Source organism: Lithobates pipiens, unplaced genomic scaffold (assembly GCF_037356315.1).
Source record: "Lithobates pipiens isolate NorthernLeopardFrog02 unplaced genomic scaffold, aLitPip1_a1.2 Scaffold_1, whole genome shotgun sequence".
Classification (NCBI taxonomy): domain Eukaryota; kingdom Metazoa; phylum Chordata; class Amphibia; order Anura; family Ranidae; genus Lithobates; species Lithobates pipiens.
The window spans coordinates 122297602-122325048 of record NW_027507685.1 but is presented as its reverse complement, the minus strand read 5'-3'; the positions used below and the strand labels follow the sequence as shown (position 1 = coordinate 122325048).

The following is a 27447-nucleotide window of genomic DNA, read 5'->3' as shown; positions in this document are numbered from 1 at the left end:
ACTTTACAGTAATCTGTGCGTAGGTAGGAACAAATGAGGCAAATAGAGTAGCGTCTTTCTACGTCATTTTAGAAGGTATTCTTGCAAAACTTCCCTAAATGGCTATATTCTTACTCAAAAAACTGCATTTTTCACTTCCCACAGAAGCCCAGTTTTAGAATAATGTACCCTTAACTTCGCTTGAAAAAAAATAGGGAACAGGAAGAAAACTGCGCATAACTGATGTAAAATGTGAAAAACTGCCACAAAATATTTGCAGAAAAAATACATTAGGAAAAAATAAAGCAAATACGGCCTTTAAGAAGTGAAATCCTTTTATCTATCAGACTCTCTATTGCACCGTTTTTTACTTGACCAAATATACATTTGATTACAGTTCTCTTTTACGTTAAGAGGTCACTCATTTTAAAAGAAATGGTCATGTGGCTATGGCTGGGTATCACAAACTATAAGATGAGTTCTGCTTCATACTTATCAAATCTAGTTAAGCCAACAATTGCAACTACAACCCTAGCATTCCAGAAAATCGCTGTGGGGTCTGGGGGAAGCGGTGGGAATAAGCCCTGTTGGAGTCTCTAAAAAGTTCCCCCTCTGCTTAAAAGGCATTCCAACTATCTCTGTCAGTCCACATGTGACTACCTATTGTCAGCACATTTTTGGAGCATAATTCCCTGCGCCTCACCAAAAGCTCTATCTGGTTCCTACTCCCTCCAAGAGGTAGATCTTTCTTTTGAACAACGTTTACATTTAAAAATGTTTGGAGCATACTTTTTCTCAGTCTGATGTATATTCCATTCAGGTCCCATGTTTTCTAACCAGTGGGAAAATAGGGTCCCAACACAAAAAGACTGGCATCTGTGGATCCTGTTACGTGAAACCGTCCATGACCTACTGGGGAGTAATTACCTGTATGCTATGTAATCCATTTGGGTTCTTTTGTACCTTTTAAGTTTCCTTGAAGAGAATATCTCAAAACGCATTGGGTATATGAGAAACTTGTACCTGAGTTGTGTTGTGATCACTAAATGTTTTTGTTTTAATTTCATGTGACTTTTAATGTTTCTTATGATGTGTGATAAATAAAATATCTTTTAAAAGGCTTGCTAGTTGGAAAATGCTTAAAAGTCCCAATCCATATTGTTTCTTTGCTGTGTATTCCAACTTAGGGATGTTGGCATTCAGTGGTGTGGGTGGAAACACTCAATGATTTTTGTATATGCTGTGTATTTCAAGCACATATTGTGAGTTATTATTGCAGTGATTTTCACATTAAGCTAAGTGAAAAGTCTCTACCTTCTAGCAAACCAACCACATACACTTGCTTTAACATCCTGAATAGATAAAAAGCAAACATGGCTGTCCCCGTTTGCAAATGTAATTGCAAATTTTACTGTTTTTTTTGTTTTGTTTTGTTTTGTTTTTGTTTTTTAAACTTTACCAAACTTTGATAACTTTATTAAATTCAAGTTGATTTCTTCAAATATCCAAAAAATCATTTAAAGTTTATACATTGCCTTTAAAACAAACCTCAAAAAACTGCAGAAAACCCATTGTCATACTGATTATACCAGAATTTAATCTGTGTACATTTTAAATGTACTTCTCTGATATTTACAACACACCCACACAGAATTTTAATAGAGGACAATAACGTTTCTGAAAGATATTACAGTATACCCGAAACATAGGGAATTTTTTGGGCGAAATCTGCAATTGTCAGGGGAAAAACAGTGAGGATTTTGAACTAGAAACATGTAAAATCAACAACTGTAAGATACATTTGCTGCATGGCTGCGATAATGTTATATGGCAGGCATGCTTCAGTTTTGCAGGGATTGGGGGTCCACTAAGCAGTTTATGCCTGATTTTACGTGATTGAACTGGTAACATTAACCTATGGTGCTTTAACCCTGCAAGTGACCAGACTCATTTCCCAGCTGCCTGTATGATCTTTTCCTGTTTTGAAACCTCTGACTAATAGGGTTGGCGTCTGGGGCTGGGCTCTTGGCCAATCATAGCATAGTAGGGAGGGGGCGTGAGGAGCTTTAAATTCCAAACGTGGCATGGAGAGATCCAGCACAGAGCTACAGAAGCACTGACAATCCTGAGATCAGGTAAGTGGCTGGAGAGCTCCATCTGCCATCATTCTCTCTGCTCCTGGTACCCTGCTACCCTGACAGCACCAATAACTCTCTGCGTGCTGCTAGGCTGAAGGATCTATAGCATCTATTATCCCTTCCTTCAAAGAACCCCTTGGTTCATTTTTCTCTGACTCTGAGCAACATTACTGCACATCTGCCATATCACTACACCATTTAACTGCTTGTATGAGCTCTCCCACCGAAGTCCATCACAGCAATATTCAACCCTTTTTCTGACAAAGACCAGGACAACATCACTTATGCCCCTGCATTATTGGAGCTCAACACAGCATCACCTAACCCTTGTCCTATTGCAGCCAAGCACAACATCACTTAACCCTGGTCTTACTGCGTGCAGCACAGCATCATTTAACCCTTGTCTTACTGAGTGCAGCACAGCATCATTTAACCCTTGTCTTACTGAGCACGGCACAGCATCACTTACTGAGCGTAACACAGCATCATTTAACCCTTGTCATACTGAGTGCAGCACAGCATCATTTAACCCTTGTCTTACTGAGTGCAGCACAGTATCATTTAACCCTTGTCTTACTGAGCACGGCACAGCATCACTTACTGAGCGTAACACAGCATCATTTAACCCTTGTCTTACTGAGTGCAGCACAGCATCATTTAACCCCTGTTCCCTTGTGTGCTACAACCATAGGTGCCTTATTTAACCCTTTTATTTCCACAGTCCAGCACAGCATCAGTGAACTCACACATATATATAGCTGTTGTCCTGCCCACACTCTGTATGGGTTTCTTATAAATCTCTGACCTGGTCTTTTGCATCATAGAGCTATTAGACATTCATTTTATATAAATTACTTACTGCCAATAACTGTTTCAGACTGTGGGATACAATCCCTAATTTGTACCTTTCATGCCTTCTTTTTTTCTGCAGCTCAAAGAAGCAAGCAGTTTGCACAATGTTTCCCCTCGTGGTACTGTTGGTTTTGGGATGTCTCAGCCAGGAAGCCTGGTCCTGCTCGTGTGGCATCAGACACCCCCAGTCTGTGTACTGTGACTCTGCTATCGGTAAGAGCACTGAGAATTTCAGATAAATGATAGTATAATACTGTGCATCTATTTACTATTACGTGCACTACATAGTTTGCTGCTGAGACTGGAACCTGATAGGTTATTAGGTGTACAAGAGACAAGAAATTGCAGACATATGTGACTATGACATGACAAACCAAATTCTGGGTGACAAGAGGGACCAGAGAAAAAAAACTTTGGGAGTAAACTTGCCTACAAACATCAGTGGGTGCACGCAGACGTGCAGACACAATAACTGAAAGACGTTTTTAGTGAAAGAGATTTTTTTTCAGAAACATTCAGGCACAGATTGCCTAGAGTGTATGTTTATGCCTGAGCCGCTGGTCTTATTTTAGAGGGAAATAGCTGTAATCGGAAAACTGATTTTTTTCCCCTGAAACTGGCTGGCCAGGTCTGCAAAAGTTGCAAAGCGTCCAAAGATCATTTCCTGATCTGAATGTAGCCAGCTGGATAGGACGATTATCATCATGTCTACAGCAGTAATCAGGAGCTAGAGGTCTGACGAAACAGCAAGGACCTAACAGAAAATTCCTAGATATGACAGATGGTAAGGAGCCAAGGTTGCCACCTCATCCCTTTAAACCCATATGAATTACACAGGTTCTGAGGCTAATCTAATTCAGATAAGGCACCAAGTGTGTAGGATTACCATCTTAATCAGCCACAGAACCTGTGTAATCATTATGTGTTTGGTTTTAAAGGGATGAGGTGACAACTCTATAAAGGAGCTAGATGAGTATAATCATGGACACTTAAAATGTAAAATTAATTAATAGAAGTGGCAAATGGAGTAACACTAGACACCCTTTCTGCTGGATTATTTGGGATAAAAAAAAACAGTGATTAGCTAAAATAATCCAATCCAGCCAACTAAATCTTCAGGAAAGGCTATGGGACCTAGGAAGGTGAAGGATTAGCAAATATATAGCTTTCTATAGTGGGAAGATCATTTATTGGCACCTTAAGACATCAGAGGGAGAAGGACCCAATAGTCATGGGCCAGAGAGATAAAGCAATAGTAAAATGTTATAATAGAAAAAAAAAAACACACTGGTCCATCAAGCTGTCTTTCATGTAATGAGAGAGAGAGAGAGAGAGAGAGAGAGAGAGAGAGAGAGAGAGAGAGAGGCCCCTGGCTGTAGACAGAATTGTTAGAAACAAAAAAACTAATTCGGAATTCTGCAAGGTAGTGAGACCACATCACAGGGAACTGCTAAAGCTCCTCCCGGAAAAGTTTAAAGAATTTCCAAATATAACTGTTTATGTATGCCGCCTAATCCAGATGTCTGCTGGTCACGTACAACCAACATGGTAGAAATTCATGTCTGGGCACAAATACCTTTTGGCATGTATAACAAACAAAATAGCATTATGTACAATACAGGAATATGTAGACACAAGTTTGATTCACTAAAACTGGAGGGTGCAACATTTGGTGTAGCTCTGCATAGAAACCAATCAGCTTCCAGGTTTATTTGTCAAAGCTTAATAGAATGAGCTAAAGTTAGAAGCTGATTGGATACTATGCACATAGGCATCAAATTTTGCACGCTCCAATTTATATTAACCCCAAGATGGGAGGTTTACTAAAATTGGTGCACACAGAATCTGGTGCAGCTGTGCTTAATAAAAAACAAGGTTCTAACTTAAAATGGTTCTAAAGGCAGAAGGTTTTTTACCTTAATGCATTCTATGCTTCAAGATAAAAAAACCTGTGTGAACGGACACTTAAGCTTGTTCAATTAAGCTTGGGCAACAAAACCTAGAAGCTGATTGGTTACTCTGCACAGCTGCACCAGATTCTGTGTGCATCAGTTATAGTAAATATCCCCCAAGGAGTCACCCTTCACGGTTCTGACTTCAGTAAACCAGAAGCTGGTTGGCTGCTTTGGCTTGCCACTGCCAAAAAGCCAAAATGTTTGTCTCTTTGTTGGTGACTACTATGTTTTTTTCTAATGAACCAGCACAAGGAAGGTGTGTTGGTAAAGTTTACCTTGTGCCCACTAGAGAGATTTCCCTAATTTCCTGTCTTGCTGACAAGCCTGTGTGTCAGAGTTTAACAGAGACCGGAAATAAGAGGAAATCTCCCCAACAAAGAAGCAAACGGCAACAAAAAAATTGAAAAAGGTTAAAATTCTCCCCAACTATAATAAACTTGAATATAACTAAAGCCAAAATGTGTGTATGGAAAAAGTTAAAACCCCTGTCAGTTTTTTATTCTTTAATGTCTATGGGGATAGGAGGGGGGATTTTCCTTCACTTGCTCTCCCAAACAACAAAAGGAAGTGAAAGGAATGTCCTCTAAGTGAGAGGTAATTCTTTTTTTAGTATTTGGAGGTACACCTTGAATCAGCAAGGGCAGTGACTCCAAATATAGAAACATATACACTTAGTTATACATGATTTGCATAATACTGTCACTCAGGTTTTATATGATGGGTGTTTTTTAGGAAGTTTACAGCTCATAGTTATTATTGCAGGAGGACAGCTCATGTCAAAACATGTGCAGGAAGTCTAATTATAAGTATAACCATGCTGTCATTCACTTTACAAGACACACCAAGCTTTTATTTACATTCACTGACAAATGTTAAGGTGTCAGAAAGCCATCAAAGCTAAGAATATTTGGAGAGGTAAATAAAGAGTATTTCTTATTTCTTTATTTGTTGTGGGGTTCCTGGTTTATTTATTTATTACGGTTACTTATATAGCGCTGTCAATTTACACAGTGCTTTACACACAGACACACACACACACACACTATATATATTTTACATTCACATCAGTCCCTGCTCTCAAAGAGCTTATAATCTAAGGTCACTAACTCACATACACATACTGAGGCCAATTTCAACAGCAGCCAATTAACCTACCATCATGTCTTTGGAGTGTGGGAGGAAACTGGAGTACCCGGAGGAAACCCACGCAGGCACAGGACTTCCAATTTGTAAATGCTTGCTGTATAATATTTAGTAAATAATATTTATAATAGTAAAATCAGTCTGTATATGCAGTAAAGCATGCTTGCTATACTTGCTGTGAAACCTAAGGGGTTAATCCTCTGCATTGTGTAAAAAGGCTGTTTGATCCTGTCTTCTCTGATCCTCCCCTTCTTTCACTGTCCCCAATTTATCTGCTGATAGAACAGAACCTTGTGGAAAAGCTGCACATGCTCAGTTTGGTGTGTCTTGCTAGAGAGTTGTTGTTTTTTTCTAGGCTGAGTGAATGTGATCAGCACAGGGCCAATCAGCACTGTCCAGAAAGAGGGTCAGGGTTCCTACAGCCTCATAGGACAATCAGGGGAGAATGAAAATTCCTACAATGCTCTACATGCCTGCTGGGGCCTTTTTACCCCAATTCTAAGCAACAACTTTTTGTGGTGGACTCCATATATGTTTACCATAGAATTGTTTCACCTTTGGGACTTTCTCACCTGTGTTTCTGCTCATTATATACATGTTTTGTTTTATATTCATTATATTTGAGATTGATTTTCATCACAAAGTTTTTATTATCTACAAACAATACTTGATATATTGTTCAGTGTTTATTGTTTTATATTTTTAGCACTACATTTTTCACTGATCTTTTGTATTGAAGCAGCTGTTCATTTTTCTTCACCAATTGAGTTAGTGCAGTAATATACCCTATCCACATATTTGTATTGTTACTCATTATACAGAAATACAAATGTATTGTTTAAAAAAAAATGATGATGAGAAAAGGTAGTTAGCAGTTTATATTTACTAAAATAATTGCATTTCCATGTTCTATGTACTGTGGGAGACCAGATATAGTGATTGCAGTGTCCTGGGTTTAGTAACACATATTAGGATTTGTAAAGTAAAAACACTGCTGAGAGCTTTGTATTGGACACAACCTAATTCAATCTTTCTGCCTGAAATAGATTTAAACTGAAGAACAAACGTGTAATCTATTGCAGTTTATCAGCCCTTAGATGTGGTGGCTGCATTGGTTTTCTTTTTTCTGACTAAGAACATTTTCTGCCAGTACAGAAAAATACTTGTCGATCTTGCCAGAACTCCAGTGTTCTGACAAGTTCCTGTGCACTGAATTGAGAGCCCAAACAATGTTATTCATTTTTCCAACTATCTGTGAACGAACCCCTTTAGAAATTAGGATAGGGGGAGTTGTTTGTAGCCCATATCAGATGGGAAGCCTAGGGTGAGAACTCTGCTTCTCCATAGATACAGTACAGTGAGTAAGTGTTGTCACCCTAAGACAATGGAAGTGGTACTGGCAGAATCACCAGGTGAAAATAAAACATAAAAAGAGCCAGAAGAAACAAATACAGTTGCCACACCTGAAGACTTGTAACATGCAATATATTACATTCTATATATTACATTCTTTTCAGCAAAACGATACATTCCCTTTAAATATGGATTTGATCTTAGACATTAAATCAGATATTAAAAAAGGTTTTACAAATTGTAAATGAAATATTTTATTATGACTGCCAGAGCTGATTACAACATTTCTCTCTACAGTGATCCGGGCAAAGTTTGTTGGGCAGAAAATCAGTGAAAAGAATAACCACAGAGTGCATTATCAGATTAAAACCACAAAGGTAAGAGTAAATGATTTCCAAGCATATTCTTGTTTACCGTTATCATTGAAAGTGAAAGAATAGAAAAATCCCAAATTTTGGGTTTGTCCCCAGAAAAAGTAATAGAGGGGAAATCTTCCAATAGGCACACTAGTTCTGGTGATCCCCAAGGAATTTCCTTGATTTGCAGGGATTTCCTCTCACTTCCTGTTGTGGCTATGGGACAGGAAGTGAAGAAAAATCTCCCCTATGGGCACAGATGGGGAAAAAAATAAGCTAACTCTCCCTTAGACTTTCCAACATTTTATAAAAAGTTTTGCCTATAGTTCTACTTCAAGTGAGAGGAAATCCAACATTTTACAAACCTGAAGTAGAGGTGGTTTCCAATAGAAACACCAGTTCCAGAGACAACTGTGAAAGGTGGGATTTACCCTCATTTACTTCCAAAATAAGTAAAAGAAAATCTCCCTAAATGAGGTGGACGTCAATCATGAGCAAGAAAATATCCACATTTTTTTAATCTCATTCATCTTGCACAATGAACATGCTCTAGTAAATGAACTGCAACTTAGGAAAAGCAGATCTGTACTTTACGCTGCGACGCGACTTGTGCAACACTGAAAACAACATATATTTCTCTATTAGGTTTTCAAGGCCCCTGAAGGATATGATGACATCCAGGACCTGTACACTGCCGTCTCTGAGAGTATGTGTGGTTATCAGCACACTTCAACTAACAAGAGTGAAGAATTTATCATTGCTGGTAAGTATAATTCTACATTGCCGTAACCCACACACACGCAAAGGGACAGAGGGACAAAATTCAGCACCCGAGCTTTCACACCCACACTCTTAGCCATACTTCCATCAGTTCAGATACACGTAGCAGATGCCAATAAAGCTCAATCTTAGGAAAAAGGAATGCTGCAATAAATCACTTAAATTGATTGTAAATGATAACCTTGTAAAATAACCCATTCAGTTTAAAATAGAAATAAAAGGCAAAACATTTGTGCATAGATATAAAAAAAAAAATATATATATATATACCTTTTCCCTTTTTAATAATTGATCACATTCCCTCTGTTCTCAGCTGCATAAAATCTGGTGGGGGGGGACCACATTACACTGAGCAGTGGGGGCGTGTCAGAACATGTCTGTTCATTGGAGGGGAGCAGGCTGAGTTCCCAGCATACCTAGAGAACTGACCATGATGTTCTCTCCTGCTTAGTGTGGTCAGTTTTTAATAGGAAAGCAGAGGGACTGCCAGGAACACCAGGGATTTCACACAAAGGAAGCAATATAACAGGATATTTTCTCATAAAAGTACATGGTACGGCAGACGCATATCAGGAATATGAAACGCTGGGGTAACAAACACTAAGAGCTATCTATGGCTGCAAAGCATGCAGGGAATCCAGGGAGTTGCAGCAGAAAGGTAGCAATCACATTGTGAAAGGAGATTTTTCAGATAGTATTATATTGGACTGTCAAAAATAAATATTATTGGCATTGCTAGTACAATGCTGATGTAATAAAATTAAAGTACATGTTGTGATCACAGAAATCATTTAAAAAGGGGGATTATAATGGTTCTAGATCAATGTATCAAAGTTTAAATCAATGTCTTTTTAAATCCTAACCTAACCTTCATTTCTTAATAAAGGTTTTGTAACCAAATTAAGGCAACATAGACTGTACTTATTCTAGATAAACAAGGCCTACTGTATATTTTTCATCTCCTGCTCTCCTCCTCTGTTTTATTTCACTATCTGCCCCTCAGTAATAGTTCTTACCCTCCCTTTACAGGACATATTGTGGACGACGATGTGTTCATTAACTCTTGCAGCTTCATAGCATCATGGGCTTCCATGACTTATTGCCAGAAGAGGGGATTTATACATGCATATGCCAAGAACTGTGACTGCAAGGTAAGAGCACGATCGGTGCTGATGCATAACAGTTTTTTACAGTTTTCAAAACCATCCAAACTAGCAAAATCACATAAAAGAAGTGCACGTTTTGGCACACAAGGTGCAACTTGGTGCATTAAAGTAAACTCTACTTTCGAACTTGTACCTACAGGTAAGCCTATAATAAGGCTTACTTGTAAGTATAGTGAATATCTCCTAAACTTGCACTGTTTAGGAGATATTCACACAGGATGCAACCGGTGACGTCGCCAGGGCATGCACTCTGATGGGATAGCGTACCTGTGTCGTCCGATCGGAGCTCTGTGTCGTAGATGTGACTCCAGTGCGCCTGCGTGGGAGTGACATCCTACAAAGACCTGGAACCTGTGAACCCGGAAGGAAGACCAGCTGAAGATGGAAGCCCTATCAGTAATGACAGTACACCGCTGGAGGGCTTCAGGTAAGGGCCATAATGTGCTAGTATGCATTGCATACTAGGACTTTATGGTTTAAACAAATGGTTCTCAACCTCAGTTCTCAAGTGCCCCCAACAGGCCGTGTTTTGGGAACTTCCCTTAGATAAAATAGCTCTCATCAATACCATGTCATTGATATTGATTTAAAGCAGCTGTGAAAAGTAAAGGAAAACCTGAAAACATGGCCCGTTGGGGGTACTTGAGGACTGAGGTTGAGAACCACTGGTTTAAACCACCCGGGGCCCAAGTTTTTTTGTTTTTTTTTTAATCTGAAAAGTTTACTACAGCTTTAAGAATTTTTGTGTGTTGAATTTTATGTGCATTCCCACAACACAGAAGTGTGAGCCTAGCCTAAGAAAGGTTCAGAATCTTGGACTTTACTTATAAAAGAGTGACTTAAGCATTATCTAGAGATCACAGTGTTAATACCTTGATATACACAATGATGTATTATATCCCAACTGACCTAGTGAAGCAACATTGCCAAGAAGTTGTGTCCACACTCAAGTGTCCATCTTTTACCAGCATAAAATTAGCCAACAGCCTATTTTACAGAACATTCTTGATTATACTGTCTCCCTTTAATTTATAAAGCGCTGTTCAACTGTTGGTGTTATATAAATCCTGTAGAATAATAACAGCTCAGTCAGATATCTACTGTCAGATTCTTCATTAGGTGATTGCTATAGTTTTTCCCAGAGAGGTCATGGCGATTTCCAGGTAGTCGTTTTTGAAGAGCAAACAAGCTTTTCTTGTCATTGATTGGTAGTTTCCTGTGAATGAATGAACTACAACTACCATCTACCATTGTGGCAGATGGCTTGTAGCTCTCAATAAACTGCAAGGGCGCTGGTGGGCGCTCTCATAAATCATTGATTCTTCCTGCAGCTCTGTAGCTGTCTGCCCATACAGGAAGTACAGGCAGACAGCTGACACAGAGTCTGAAAGATCCTGGCATTGCACCCACCATCTGCTGGGTGCAGATAAAGGGTAAAAAATAATCGGTGCACATTTTCTGACCTGCAAAGAGATGTGCATTATTTTTGGTTTATTTTAAAAAATTTTACAAATGTGAACTTAAGTTACCACTAATACATTTGACCAGTGTCTACCCTATTATGCTCTTCCCACAATCTCCTGCTCAATGTAAATCAGACTGACAGTGGAAGGTTCTGCACCATCAGACATTAAGCTGCCTGTACGGTGTTGTCAGTCTAACATGTTTTCAGGCGCTTGTGTAATCCTTTTCATTTACAGTCCAATGAGCACAGCTTTGACACAGGAAATTTTAATTCTTTTGATTGCAAATCTTTATTCCACAAACTGTACATAATCCACTCTTTTACTAGAAAAATTACTTCTGTTTAATATTTATTTCCATAGTTCTGTTGTCCTCTCTGCTTCGGCTTCCAATTATATGTACCCAGATAACAGTTTTGTTTTATATCTGAGAAAATTATTATTAATATACAGGATTTATATAGAGCCAACAGTTTGCGCAGCTTTAGGGCAGTACGATTACAATACAATTCAATACAGGAGGAATCCGAGGGCCCTGCTCATTAGAGCATGGAAATGAGCACATATTGCAGAGGAATAAAATACATGGTCAAAAATACAGAACTAAGCTATAGAAAATGTAGTAAGATCCATTCAGTTGTTTGTTCACTTCATTTAATAAAGTCAAGTGGAAATTCCCTCAATCTATTAAAATGTTTATGCCTCAATACATCAGCTGAAGAACAGTGAGGAAGTCAATTTCCTCCTCAGAATTGTTTGTTGGTCTGTGATTTCAACCGGCATGCAATGATTGCGTACATCTTTCACCATTTTTTCCCAAAAAACTTCTAAAAATCCTAAATATTAATATCTTTAATTGCAGATCAAGCAGTGCTCCGTTCCGCCATGTGAGATTGATGATGACCGACAGTGTCTTTGGACAGACCACCTGACCAGACAGAAGCGCGCCTACTCCGGACACCAGGCTGCCAATTTGGCCTGCGTCAGCAACGGCAATGGCCTGTGCATTTGGGACTCACTTAAGTCCCGCATCTACTCTCCAACTGCCAAATCTGTTACAAAGTAAGGTCTGGTATGACCTCAGCACACACTTTGCCACTCAAGATCCTCGCTAAGGCACTGTCACCAGACTTGAGGTCTCCGCAAGCTCACTGGACACATTAATCAGCAAGGGGGCGCCTCTGGAGGAATAGAAGGATAAATTAAAATCAAACTATTTTGTGTCTTCTGCTAAGAGTGAGCTTTGTTCACAAACACATTTTATATGTACTGTTAGATCCAGGGGCAGATGCTTTTCTAGATGTGCTATAAATGCTTTTTATATGTATTTGATTTTTTTGTTTGAATAAATATTTTTAGATTTGTTTTTGTATATAAAAGCGTTTTTCTTTTTTTGTGGATAGGAGGTTGATATTGTTTCTCTAAAAGGGTCAGCCCATCTAAAGCTGCTGATATATTTTCAGATGGATGTTAGCAAGTTTAAAGGGAATCTGTTATGATTGAAAATATAAAAGATGGCAATGCGCAATTGTTTTAAAAGAACCTGGCTCTAGGGTTGTCACCCTTTTTTCTTTATGTTGAGCACCCAACTCCACTCACCAGCCCTCTTATTAGGAGAGGATATTGCTCCTCTGGTAAAAAATTTAACTTTGTATTTTACAAGGAAAGCAATGGTAGGAGGGGGACTATATGGTGATGTAGCACAGCCTGGAGAATCTTGCTAACTAAAATATTGTTTTTACGTGGGCCCATCCTAGAGTGTGGACCGATCATCACCTGTCACCAGGGGACTTGTTAGTTAAGTGAGTTAAGTGAGAAAAATGGAAACAAAAAATAAATTAAATACAGAAAAAAATAAACCGCCCTTTACACACTTGATATACACTCAAATAATTAGGATGTAAGGATATGCAACAGACCCTATTGCACTACGCATATTTGGTATCCTGCATATGTTAGAGCAGTGATTTTCCACAGGACTGCCGTGGCAGCAGCTCGGTCTGTGCGATCCTGTGTTAACTAACTACTAACTACTGTTTAGAGAAAGGAGAGAGAAAGCACAGCCAGCACCTCCTCCCAGCTCTCTGCTACTATCTGTACTATTGCCGGTGTTCTGACTAGAAAGGGCCCCCCATCGGATAGTGTCGGCCCCGTACTGCGCAGGCGCAGCGTTTTCGAAGTACGGAGAACAAAAGTCTCAGAAGTTGAACAGCTGACCATCAGCTGTACACGGCGCCTGCAGACTTAATAGTCACCGCTTTGTAACAGGGCCCCTTGCGGGCTCCCGTCACCTGCCACGCTTCGGCCAGGCCTCGCTTCGCTCGGCTTATTCTTATTCTGACTCTATGTCCATTGGATGGAGGGGCTTAAACCTGGACTCATGGCAGAATAAGTGCAAGTGCACATGCGCCGTGTAGAGCTGACGATCAACTGTTCATCTTTGGAGACTTTCAGGCTCTCCTTTGTCCTCCGTACTGCGCAAGCGCAGTATAGGGCAGACACCATCCGATGGGGTGCACACCCACATTCTACCAACCAATGATATTGTCAGTTGGCCCACATAGCTTTCTGTTTTACCAGCAACAGTACAAAGAGGGGGAGAGAGCTGGGAGGAGGTGCTGGCTGTGCTCTCTCTCTCTCCTGTCTGTACACAGGAGTTAACACAGCATCACTCTCAGATCTCAATGTACAGGGTTTGATTACCATCCCCATCTCCTCCCTATACTGCCCCTGTCCAGGCAGCAGAAATTCTAGGTGGGGGAGGTAATCAAACCTTGTACAACTGGATCTGATAGCAATCCTGTGTGAACTCCTGCATACAGACAGCAGGGAGTGGAGTTGGGGGGGGGGGGGGGGGGGGAGTCTACACCTCCTCCCAGCTCTCCCCGTCACTACTCCTGTAGTAATGAGATAGATCAAATATGTGCTAGGAGGGGGAATTTGGGGAGGGGAGGGTTGTGCTACGAGGGAGGAGGTTTGGGAGTGGGGAAGGGGGGTGTTGTGCTAGAAGGAGGGATTTGGAGGGAGAAGATTTACAACCTACAGATCGCTGCCTCACAGACTACATTTTAGGATTTGTTTACACCGGGGGTAACGTGAGAAGTTGTGCGTTTTTCCGTACCGCACAAAAATGTGCTGCATTTTGCAGACACGCATTGGATGCCATTAATTCTTAATGCCATCTCCATGCATCTGGCAAATGCATGTATGTTCACTTGTGTTGAAACACATGGTACTGTGCGATTTGAAAAAATCACGGTGAAACCTTTTTGTGTGTCTCACACACATAGAGCAGCCTATTAAAAAATGTGATGTGCAGGAATAGGCAAAAAAGCACGTGCATTCGGATGCACCTACTGGTGTGAATGAGCCCTCACACTGGTGTCCCTTGGGGTTGATTGTGCACAATTCCAAAGGGTGTCTTGACTGAAAAATGTTTACACACTGTGTTGGAGGTTAAAGAAGAATTTTTGTGGGTTCATTTTTTTTTTTTTAACAAGAAACAAGTTGTTTTATTGAGAAGAGTAAAGGCAGTTTACAATGCACATTTCGTTATGACATCAAGAAATACATGTTCGTTAAGATGAGGAAACACCAAGGGTACTGATTTTTTTTTTACATATTTCGTTACATCTTATAGACCAAATGAGTGCAAATACATATGCAATACAATCGACCAGTATGTCAGCTAGCGTGGGTGAAAGGCACAAGCAGCAGATATCATTTAGAGTATCATTCAGCAATTGCATTACAAGTAGCAGCATTACCTAACCATGGGTCCCATGTTTTGCCGTACTTGGTCGGGCAGCCTCCGTGGGCATAGATTTCTTTTTTGAGAACCTTATTAATTGCAGTCATCCATTCCTGGAGTGTCGGGGGGACAGTCTGGAGCCATTTTCTGGCTATGAGTAGCCTAGCGGTGAAGAGTGATTCTTGAAGAAATATTTTGTGAAAGTTCAGGGTCAGGGTCCGGGAATATCCCCAGTAAACACTGTTTAGGGCAGACTGTCAGGGGGGAATCCCATTTCATCATGAATAAACTTCACGATATGTGTCCAGAATGTACTTTGAGGACTGCTGCATCTAGATTGGTAGGGGCATGGTAGATTGTGATTGGGCCTATACTTAGCTAATCGGATCAGAGTCAGATATGTCCTGTGTAATATGTATAGTTGTGTAAGGCGGTCAGACAGCTTTGTGGATACTTTTTTGCAAGCATCCAGAGCATCCACCCATTCAACATCCCCCAGCTCACCCACGTCTCCTAGTGGGTTCATTTTAGTATAAATCTCAGGCTGGGTTTACATATGTGCACCCACGGTTCCCAGCATGGGGTCCAGTGTGTTCCCATTATCCGGTTCAGGTGTGAATCGGGCCCAAATGTTTACCTGATTTTGCACTTGAACCAGAGCCAAACACGCACAGGAATGCAGACCGTGACTGCCCGGGCCTGTGTCACATCGCATGTCATGCAAATTAGATGCGGAGAAATCTGCATCCAATTGGCACATATGTGAACCTCAAGAGACACATTAACAAAGGTTTTTAGTGTAAGTTAACCACTTTCAGACCGGACCATTTTGCTGGTAAATGACCAGAGGTCTTTTTACACTTTGGCACTGCGCTGCTTTAACTGGTAATTGCGCGGTCATGCAATGTTGTACCCAAACAAAATTTGCGTCCTTTTCTTCCCACAAATAGAGCTTTCTTTTGATGGTATTTGATTGCCTCTGCGATTTTTATTTTTTGCGATATAAACGTAAAAAGACCGCAAATTTTGAAAAAAAATGATATTTTCTACTTTTTGTTATTAGAAAAATCCAATAAACTAAATTTTAGTCATACATTTAGGCCAAAATGTATTCAGCCACATGTCTTTGGTAAAAAAAAAGTCAATAATTGTATATTTATTGGTTTGCGCAAAAGTTGTCACATCTACAAACTAAGGTACGTTTTCTGGAATTTACGCAGCTTTTAGTTTACGACTGCCTATCTCATTTCTTGAGGTGCTAAATTGGCAGGGCAGTACAAAACCCCCCCAAATGACCCCATTTTGGAAAGTAGACCCCCTAAGGAAATTGATAAGAGGCATGTTGAGCCCATTGAATATTTTATTTTTTTGCCTCAAGCGATTGAATAATGACAAAAAAAAAAATATTTTTTTTTTTTTACACAAAGTTGTCACTAAATGATATATTGCTCACACATGCTATGGGCATATGTGAAATGACACCCCAAAATAAATTCTGCTGCTTCTCCTGAGTACGGGGATACCACATATGTGGGACTTTTTGGGAGCCTAGCCGCGTACGGGGCCCCGAAAACCAAGCACCGCCTTCAGGCTTTCTAAGGGCGTAAATTTTTGAGTTCACTTCTCACTACCTATTACAGTTTTGAAGGCCATAAAATGCCAAGATGGCACAAAACCCCCACAAATGACCCCATTTTAGAAAGTAGACACCCCAAGCTATTTGCTGAGAGGCATGTTGAGTCCATGGAATATTTTATATTTTGCCACAAGTTGCGGGAAAATTACAAACTTTTTTTTTTTTTTTTTTTTTTCACAAAGTTGTCACTAAATGATATATTGCTCACGCATGCCATGGGCATATGTGAAATAACACCCCAAAATAAATTCTGCTGCTTCTCCTGAGTACGGGGATACCACATATGTGGGACTTTTTGGGAGCCTAGCCGCGTACGGGGCCCCGAAAACCAAGCACCGCCTTCAGGCTTTCTAAGGGCGTTACAGTTTTGAAGGCCATAAAATGCCAAGATGGCACAAACCCCCCCCAAATGACCCCATTTTGGAAAGTAGACACCCCTAAATTTAGGGGTACACTAGTGAGACTAGGTAATAAATGGCGGGTGCCCTGAAACTATAAAAAAATAACTAACCAACCAGCGTCACCTGTAACAGTTATATGGTGATCACTGGTGAAAGGGTTAACTAGGGGGCAATCAGGGGGCTTTATGCGGTAGTATATGGGGGTCCCTGGCGCTATAAAAAGCTGCGGCGAACCTAAATACCTACCTGCCTAACTAGCGTCACCTGTGACACTAATACAGCGATCAGAAAAACAATCGCTTATTAGGCTGGGTTCACACTGGAGCGATGCGGGAACGCCACGAATGCGCGGCGGGTTCCCGCATCGCATGCCTCCCGGCGGCAGTTCACACTGCCCTATGCGAACTGCTGGGAGTGTCAGTGAAATGTTAATGACACCCCCAGATCAGTTCGCATATCGCAGTGCGATCTGCAAACTTGGATCGCATGGTGTGAACACCCATGCGATCCGATTCTGCTGCGGACCAAAAAAAGGGTCCCGTGCGAGTTTGCGGCGGGTGCGGCGGGTGCGACACGAATTCAGCCATACTATCTGTATAGCTGAACTCGAATCGCACAGAGATCGGATGTGATTTGCACTGCAGTGCGGTGCGAATCACATCCGTTCTCATAAACCGCTGCAATGTGAACCCAGCCTTAGTGACACTGGCGACGGGGGGTGATCACGGGGTTAAACCTTTATTGGGGGGGTTAGGGGGTACCTTAGAACTAAAGGGGGCTAACCCTAACTGCCCTAACAGTTATTAGTCACAAATGACACCCGCCGGGTGATCAGGGGGTTAAACCTTTATTAGGTAATAAATGGCGGGTGCCCTGAAACTATAAAAAAATAACTAACCAACCAGCGTCACCTGTAACAGTTATATGGTGATCACTGGTGAAAGGGTTAACTAGGGGGCAATCAGGGGGCTTTATGCGGTAGTATATGGGGGTCCCTGGCGCTATAAAAAGCTGCGGCGAACCTAAATACCTACCTGCCTAACTAGCGTCACCTGTGACACTAATACGGCGATCAGAAAAATGATCGCTTATTAGGCTGGGTTCACACTGGAGCGATGCGGAAACGCCACGAATCCGCGGCGGGTTCCCGCATCGCATGCCTCCCGGCGGCAGTTCACACTGCCCTATGCGAACTGCTGGGAGTGTCAGTGAAATGTTACTGACACCCCCAGATCAGTTCGCATATCGCAGTGCGATCTGCAAACTCGGATCGCATGGTGTGAACACCCATGCGATCCGATTCTGCTGCGGGCCAAAAAAAGGGTCCCGTGCGAATTTGCGGCGGGTGCGGCGGGTGTGGCGGGTGCGGCGAATGGCTGAACTCGAATCGCACAGAGATCGGATGTGATTTGCACTGCAGTGCGGTGCGAATCACATTCGTTCTCATAAACCGCTGCAATGTGAACCCAGCCTTAGTGACACTGGCGACGGGGGGTGATCACGGGGTTAAACCTTTATTGGGGGGGTTAGGGGGGTACATTAGAACTAAAGGGGGCTAACCCTAACTGCCCTAACAGTTATTACAGTCACAAATGACACCAATGCAAAAAAAAAAAAAAAAATGACATTGGTGTCACTGTGACTGGGGGGCAGGGGTAATTGGGGGGGTGATCGGGGGGTAAAGGGGGGGTGTGAGTGTGCCTGGCATGTTCTACTGTGTGTGTAGAGTGTTGGTGCAACTCACCGATCCGCTCTCCTCCGTGTCGGAACGAAAAATACCGACACGGAGGAGAGAATACATCACTTCCTCTCCTGTGTTTACATTACAGGAGAGGAAGTGATGTCACGGGGGATTTCTATTCGTCGGGAGCGATCGCGAGGGGGTGGCCATGAATGAATGGCCGCCCCCTCGTCCCGGATCGCTCCCGGACGAAAACCGACCGCCGCAGGCACCGGGCGGGGGCCCGATCGGGCCCCCGACCCGCGGGAAGGCAGGGACGTACAGGTACGCCCATATGCCTGCCCGTGCCATGCTGTCGACGTACATCGTCGTGCGGCGGTCGGCAACTGGTTAAAAGGTGTCTGAATTTTCTAATTTTTACAAATATTCAATATTTGTTATCACTTCAGCTCTTGTACTTGTATATCACTTATGGATCAGAGCAATTTTTTACTTTCTGCCATTAACTTGTTTATTCAGCAATAACACCATCATTACTTCAGATAACAAAGTAAAACGCTTTGGGGTTGATTTACTAAAACTGGAGAGTGCAAAATCTGTTGCAGATATGCATGGTAGGCAATCAGATCCCAACTTGAGCTTGTTCAATTAAAGTGGTAGTAAACTGTAGCTGGTTAAGGAAAACAAAAAAAAACACCAAAAACACCAACTACATAATGTGCTAGTATGCATCACATATTAGCACATTATGAACCACTTACCTTGGAACAAAGCCTTCCAGCGGCACACTGTCACAGCTGAGAGGGCTGACATCTTCCCCCGGTCTTTCATCTTGGCTTGTGTGCTCTAGCTATGAGATTGGCTGGAGCCAAGATGACTTCACATCTGCGCATGCACGCGGAAGCCCTTGGTTAGATCATGAAGCTCTGAAGGTCTGACATACCTTGAGACCTTCAGAGCGCATGCGCCGGTGACGTCACCGGCTGCATCCAGGGTGAATATCTCCTAAACGGTGCATGTTTAGTAGAAATTAATTTTACCTACAGGTAAGCCTTATTATAAGTTTACTTATAGGTAAAAATAACAAAGCGGACTTTACTACTGCTTTAAGATTTGACAAGAAAAAAAAAAACAGAAGTTGCACCAGATTTTGTACTCTGCAGTTTTAGTAAATCAAACCCAACTGTTGGCGCTATATAAATCGTGTATAATAATAATAAAATTACATGGTTTTGGTAAATCTGAAGACAAAAATCTGCAGAAAATCTGATAGTGTGTATGGGGCTTTAGGAGCCCATCACTGTGCTGTTGCTCCTTCATTTTCTACTTAAAGTGGTTGTATACTCTTTTTTTTTTTACTTTTACCTACAGGAAAGCCTATAATAAGGCTTACCTGTAGGTAAAAAAAAATATCTCCTAAACCTGTGCGGTTTAGGAGATATTCCCCTCGGTATGCACCGCTGACTGCAGCGGCACATGCGCACAAGGGGGTTCTCGGTTGAAAGTCCGGCAGTGGCCAACCGGCCAGGATGAAATCTCCTGCGCGCATGCGCGGGAGTGACGATCTCATGGCTCCGGCCACTCACAGCGCCGGAGCCGCGATACCCAGAAGAAACGCAGAGGGAGCATGTCAGCTCCCTCGGCGTGGATCGGGCCAGATGTCGGGGCCTCGTTCTAAGGTAAGTATTTCATAATGAACTAGCTCATTATGCCTTTTGCTTTGCTTTAACTGGTGGTGGGTAGGTTTTCAAGCTATACTGCGTAAAAGCAGTGGAGAAGAAAATAGTTTACTTACTGTACTGTCTGCCTGGATTACAGGACTGGCTGAGCAGAATTACCCATCTTTCGCCATGTATATGAATTTCAGTTTTACATTTAGCCGTCTATCATTTTCCAGAATTCAGCCCATAGATGTCTGCATATACCTCAGCTTCCCTTGTTAAGCAGGAACTGGTATCCTACTGACAGCCTCTCTTATATCTATAATGCCCGGTACACACGAACATTCCGACTACAAAATCCGTCTGATTTTTTCCGACGGATTTTGGCCCAAACTTGTCTTACATACACACGGTTGCACACAGTTGTCGGAAAATCTGATCGTTCATAACGCGGTGATGTAGAACACGTACAAGGGGACTATAAAGAGGGCAGCAGCCAATAGCTTTAATTTATTCTGAGCATGCGTGGCACTTTGTCCGTCTGAATTGACTACATGCGATTGGAATTTAAATGATCGGATTTTGTTGTCGGAAAATTTTAGACCCAGCTCTCAAACTTTGTGTGTCGGAAATTCTGACAGAAAAAGTCAAATGGAGCCCACACACGATCGGATTTTCTGACAACACGATCAGATCGCACATTTTCCGTCGGAAAGTCCGATCCCTATATCCTAAAACATGCTGCTGGAAAGGTAAGTATACAACATCTTCTTTATTAGGGTGTTTCTAATTGAGTTTGAACCCTGATTTGCTGTCTGTGGTGAGAAAGAATTATCAGTTGTCAGCACCAGTGCCAGCACAAGGTCATCAAGAGCCCAGGGCGAATATGCCAATCTATGCCCCCTCTCCAAGATGTATGAGCGTCATGTGTCAGCAACCCCCCCCCCCCCCCATAAAACACTAATCTGCATGCTTACCCCCCCCAGGATAAATTCCCTCTCCTCCAAGTACAAGTCTGCTCCCCTGCTGAAATCCCCCCTCTCAGCACAGATCTTTGCCCCACCTCAAAAAAAAAAATCACCCCTCCTAGCCCAAATCCTCTACCCCTAAAACTTCCCCTCCAAGTACACATCACCCCCCCCCCCCCCCACCACACACACACACTTCAAATTTCCCCCTCCCAGCACAAATTCCCCCCAAATCCCTGCTTCTACCACAAATCCTCACTCCCCATCCCTCCTCCCAACACAAATCTCCCTAAATCACCACTCTCAGTACCCTCCCCCCCCCTAATTTCCCCTCCTAGAACGATACTTTCCCCCCTACCACCCCACAAATTAACCCTTCCAATACAAATCCCCAGTCTCCATGTGGTGCCCCCCCCCCCACCTCACATGATACCACAGTGCCCAGGGCATCCTCCCCTCCTGCCCTGGTCAGCACTTGTTCTCACTGGAAAAGAGAATAAAAAAAATAAAGAAATCTAGTCAATTGCAACTGTGTTTGCAGATCAAGCAGAGGAAACTAAATTTGGAATCACTCAATTCTTAGGAAAATATTATGGAATCATGAAAAATAAACACCACAGTATGCCACTAGTACTTTGTTGCACCACCTCTGGCTTTTATAATAGCTTGAATTCTCTGAAGCATGGATTTAACTATGGACAAACAGTATTCTTCACCAGATCAGCTTTGCAGGTTGGAGCCTTGTCATGGACCATTTTTCAACCATAGATTTTCAATTAGATTGAGGTCTGGACTATTTGCAGGCCATGCCTTTGAGATTATGGGGGTTATTTACTAAAGGAAAATCCATTTTGCACTGCAAGTGCACTTGGAAGTAAAGTCACTATAGGTCCGACGGGGATATGCAAGGACGATAAAAAACAGCATTTTAACTTCAACATGATTGGATGATAAAATCAGCAGAGCTTCCACTCACTTCAGATCTACCCCTTAGATTTAGAGCAACTGCACTTCCAAGTGCACTTGTAGTGCAAAGTGGATTTGCCTTTCATAAATAACTCCCTATACGTCTTTCTTGAAGGAAAGTTTTTTTATGGCTTTTGCATTGCAATTGCAAGATGCATTATCCTAAAAAATCATGTCATCATCGCCAAACATCCTTTTAATTGATGAGATAAGAAAAGTGTCCAAAATATCAAAACAAACTTGTGCATTTATTGAAGATTTAATGACGGTCATTTCCCCCATACCCAGTAGATTATGTTTTGTGCTGCCCTAGGCCTAACTAAACTCGTGCACCCCCTAATTTAAATATGACCAACCCCTTGCTGTTTAAGACCCGCCCTGAAATTTTTTGAGTGGGGACACTAGTTTCCCATAATTTGCATAGATTTCCTCTCACTTACTATTTGGCTATGGGGCAGGAAGTGAAGGGAAATCTCTGCAATGGGACAGGGATGGTAAAAAATAAACTGACAGGGGCTCTAACCCTCCATTACTCATTCCAAAAAAAAAAAAAAAAAAGTGTTGCCTATAGTTCCACTTTAAGCACAAAATTCTGATAATTTTATGGAGAGGACTAAGAAGATATAACCATGCCAATGGTGCAGCAGAAAACATATAGCACAGTGAGGAAGATTTGTGGTCCAGGAAGATAGAACAGTCAAAATTAGAAGTGGCACACCCCAACCCCCCCCCCCCCCCCCCCCACAGTTGTGGAATGCTTTCTGCCCGCATATCGGAAGCAGGGCGACCGCTTTATGGTGGCGCTAGACTTATTTGCCTCTCAGCCCAGCCCGCCCCATAAGACTGGCACTACACTAACAGCACAAGCCGGTGGGGACTCTTTCCATGCTGCCTCCATGCAAAGTGCTGCCCTAGGCCTGGGCCTTGTCGGCCTAGGCCAGGATATAGAGTTGCCCGTACCTTTACCCGACACGCATCCCCATATCATCAATTATTGTGGAAATTTGCATGTTTTTTTCAGGAAGTCTTCTTCATACATTTCATTGGATTGGCATCCAAACAAAAGTTCCAGCATCATCACCCTGCCCAATGCAGATTGGTGATTCATCACTAAATATCACTTCAATCCAGTCACCCACAGTCGTTTTAAATAGAGCTTGCAGTCAGCGGTAGGAGCTTGTGCGTGCTGTCTGCGTGCTCTGAACCCAGTATACAGCGCTATATCCACCTATATAGCAAACTATCTTGCTCGTTTTAAATAGAGCTTGCAGTCAGCGGTAGGAGCTTGTGCGTGCTGTCTGCGGGCTCTGAACCCAGTATACACTGCTATATCCACCTATATAGCAAACTATCTTGCTCGTTTTAAATAGAGCTTGCAGTCAGCGGTAGGAGCTTGTGCGTGCTGTCTGCGTGCTCTGAACCCAGTATACACCGCTATATCCACCTACATAGCTCTTCTCTATTTGAGCCATCTGCCATCTGCAGGAGTTAGTGGAAGTTGTGTGTGCCTCCAGCACAATATACACTACCCAATTGCTGTTTTTCCCAACTCCCTTCAGGCCATTACCATGTCTGGAAAGCCAGCAAGGAGAGGCAGACAGGCTGGTCGTGGACGCGGTGCATCGTCATCATCAGCACGTGGCCATGGGACACGCTTGTCCTTCTTTTCGGCAGCTGGACATGTTGAGCCGTAACATGCCAACGACTTGGTAGAGTGGATGACCAAGCCCTCTTCATCCTCCTCATCCTCTCTCACCCAGTCTCAGGCTACTAGCAAAGCAGCTGCCAACGCATCGTCTTCCCTCCTCTCAATGTCATCATCAGTGACTCCTTCCCTAGACCCACCACGTCCTCCTGAGGAGTCTCCTGAACTCTTTGAGCACAGTGTTGGGTACATGCTCCAGGAGGATGCTCAGTGTTTTGTAGGCTCTGATGATGATACTCAGCTAGAGGAAGGCAGTAGCGTGAATGCAGAGAGAGGGGATGCTCAAGAAGGACAGCAATCTGGCAGTCATGTTCCACAAGCTGCAGCATACTGCCAGGTTTGCTCCAGTGATGAAGAGGGAGGGGATGATGAGCGCACTGACTCCACGTGGGTGCCTGGTAGGAGAGAGGAGGAGGAGGAGGAGGAGGAGGCACATGTCCAATGAGGCAGGATGCCCTCCGGGGGCCAGCTTAGGGGCAGCACACCGACTGAATGACACGGCAGAGCTCCGCCTGTGCAGGGCGCTGCCTCTGCGCGTTATTCTAAAAGTTCTTTGGTGTGGGCCTTTTTTGAGATGAGTGCATCAGATCGCACCGCTGCTATTTGCAACATATGTCTCACGCGTATCTCGCGTGGCCAAAACATCAGCCGCTTGGGCACCACATGCTTGACCAGACATATGTTGACCTGCCATGCAGCTCATTGGCAAGCGTACCTCAAAGACCCACACCAAAGAACAAAGCGGACCTCTCCTTGCTCCTCATCAGCTGGGATCTCCAACCCCACTAGACCTTCAGTCCTCTCTGAAACCTGCTCTGAGAGGAATGAAGGTGTAGAATTAGGTGTGTCACAGCCAAGTGCTTCCAGGCACTCTGCTAGCAGTACACCCACGTCCGATTATAGCAGTCAAATGTCCCTGCCCCAGCTGCTGGACCGGCGAAAGAAGTTCACTCCCAGCCATCCACATGTCCAGCGGTTGAATGCTAGCTTGGCTAAATTGCTAGCACTTCAACTGCTGCCTTTTCAGTTGGTAGACTCGGCCCCCTTCCTTGAGTTTGTACAATGTGTGGTTCCTCAGTGGCAGGTCCCCAAACGCCACTTTTTCTCACGGAAGGCGATTCCGGCTCTCTACCGGCATGTGGAAGGCAATGTCCTTACCTCGCTGGACAGGGCGGTCAGCGGTAAGGTGCATATTACCGCTGACTCATGGTCCAGCAGGCATGGACAGGGACGTTACCTGTCTTTCACGGCCCATTGGGTCACTCTTCTGGCAGCTGGGAAGGATGCAGGACAAGGTGCAGTAGTGTTGGAGGTTGTTCCGCCACCACGCCTCCAAAATGCTACTATTGGTTGTGACACACCTCTCTCCTCCACCCCCTCCTCTTCTTCTTCCTCCATGGCCTCTTCCAGTGCTCTGTCCTCAGAACCAGCGGTGCTCCGTAGGCGTTCCAGGGGCTACGCAAGTACGCAGGCAAAACGATGCCATGCCGTGCTTGCGCTGGTTTGTTTGGGGGACAGGAGCCACACTGGAGCGGATGTTTTGTCAGCTCTGCAGGGGCAGGCCGAGAGGTGGTTGACGCCACGCCAGCTTAAGCCAGGAATGGTGGTTTGCGACAATGGCACCAACCTCCTCTCCGCCATCCGACAGGGACAACTGACCCATGTGCCCTGTGTAACTCACGTCCTTAACCTGGTGGTGCAGCGGTTCTTGGGCAGGTACCCGGGCTTACAGGATGTCCTGAAGCAGGCCAGGAAAGTCTGTGTGCATTTCCGACGATCATTTAATGCCTGTGCTCGGCTGGCTGAGCTCCAAAAGGAGTTGAACCTGCCCAAGAACCGCCTTATATGTGACATGCCCACCAGATGGAACTCAACGTTGGCCATGCTGCAGCGGCTGCACACGCAGCAGAGGGCCATCAATGAGTACCTGTGCGACTACGGCACCAGGACAGGGTCAGGGGTGCTCGTTTTTTTCTCACCACGCCAGTGGGGCATGATCAGGGATGCATGCACTGTCCTGTCACCGTTTGAGGAGGCCACAAGGATGGTGAGCAGTGACAGTGCATGCATCAGTGACACTGTACCTCTTGTCCACCTCTTGGAGCATACGCTGCGTGGAATAATGGACAGGGCACTTGAGGCAGAACAGAGGCAGGAAGAGGAGGACTTCCTTGCCTCTCAAGGCCCCCTTTATCCAGACAGTGTTCCTGCTGTGCCACCCATCACACAGGAAGAGGATGAGGAGGAGGAAGAGGAGGAGGAGGAAGAGGAGGAGGAGGAGGATGATTGTGTCAGCATGGAGGTGGAGGCTGGCACTCAGCATCAGCAGCAGCAGCAGTCTTGTAGGGATGATTTACAGTCCCAAGAAACACGTGGACTTGTACGTGGCTGGGAGGAGGTAGCTGCGGATCATGTTGCCCTTAGTGACCCAGAGGACTCCGGACCGAATGCCTCAGCTAACCTACGCTGCATGGCCTCCCTGATCCTGCAAAGCCTGCGGAAGGGTCCTCGTATTCTTCGGATCAAGGAGAGGGACCATTACTGGCTGGCCACTCTCCTTGATCCACGGTACAAGGGTAAGGTTGCCGACCTTATCTTGCCATCGCAGAGGGAGCAGAGGATGAGACATCTCCGGGAGGCCTTGCAGAAAGGTCTGTGCAACGCGTTCCCAGAGACTGGGAGGTTACAAACTCCTGGTCCTGGACAACGTGTTGCTGAGGCATTGGTCAGAAGGAGCGGTGGAGAAGGTGGCCGTCTGACTGATGCTTTCAGACAATTTTTTAGTCCGCAGCCCCAAGGTATGATCGGTGCCAGCAACCATCGCCAGCATCTGATTTACATGGTGCAGGAATACCTAGGGGCAAGGTCAGACTTGGACACCTTTCCCACCGAAAATCCTCTGGCTTACTGGGTCTTGACGATGGATCACTGGCCAGAGCTTGCACAGTATGCAATTGAGCTACTGGCCTGTCCTGCATCCAGCGTTCTTTCAGAACGCACCTTCAGTGCTGCTGGTGGCTTTGTTACCGATCACAGGGTGCGCCTGTCCACCGAATCAGTTGATCGACTGACCTTCATCAAGATGAATCAGTCTTGGATCACCCACAGCTACCAAGCACCTGAAGCTGATGTAACCGAATAATTTTTTTTTAAATATCACATCCCTTCAAGACTGCCTATGCTGATGCTGAGTGACTGTCCTGTTATGTTGATTGTCTATCCTCTTCCTCCTCCGCTGATATGTTGGAAGAACATTTCTGGTTCTGGGTGATGCCATCAGCCCAAATTTTCTGCCCCTGTTTAACAGGGGCGTTTAATTACAATTTTTGATGCAATGCTTTGCAGCAGGGCTAATTTCTGCACTAAAACTAGAGTATATGGGAGAGGTTGCAGTGTCGTGGCACCAGCACCAGTGCCTAAGGCCCAATTTTTCTGCCCCTGTTTAACAGGGACATGTAATTACAATTCTTGATATAATATTTCACAGGAGGGC

At 43.7% G+C, this 27447-nt stretch overlaps 2 protein-coding genes across 5 annotated transcripts in view; one reads left to right on the top strand and one right to left on the bottom strand.

Annotated features, from left to right (window-relative positions):
* Positions 1–27447, bottom strand: part of SYN1 (synapsin I) — a 294399-nt gene that overhangs the window by 128128 nt on the left and 138824 nt on the right. The window lies entirely within an intron of this gene.
* TIMP1 (TIMP metallopeptidase inhibitor 1) lies at positions 1981–12549 on the top strand. Its single transcript, XM_077475574.1, has 6 exons — positions 1981–2114; positions 3049–3182; positions 7718–7797; positions 8422–8539; positions 9586–9707; positions 12048–12549. The coding sequence occupies exons 2-6, from the start codon at positions 3074–3076 to the stop codon at positions 12249–12251; spliced, it is 633 nt and encodes a 210-aa protein (XP_077331700.1). The 5' UTR covers positions 1981–2114; positions 3049–3073; the 3' UTR covers positions 12252–12549.

Bases quoted from the DNA above. Each gene is read 5' to 3' on its own strand.
- TIMP1 (XM_077475574.1), top strand. From the start codon at position 3,074: ATGTTTCCCCTCGTGGTACTGTTGGTTTTGGGATGTCTCAGCCAGGAA. The intron at 7,798-8,421 runs GTAAGAGTAAAT...TTTCTCTATTAG, and splicing joins ATCAGATTAAAACCACAAAG to GTTTTCAAGGCCCCTGAAGG. The intron at 9,708-12,047 runs GTAAGAGCACGA...CTTTAATTGCAG, and splicing joins CCAAGAACTGTGACTGCAAG to ATCAAGCAGTGCTCCGTTCC.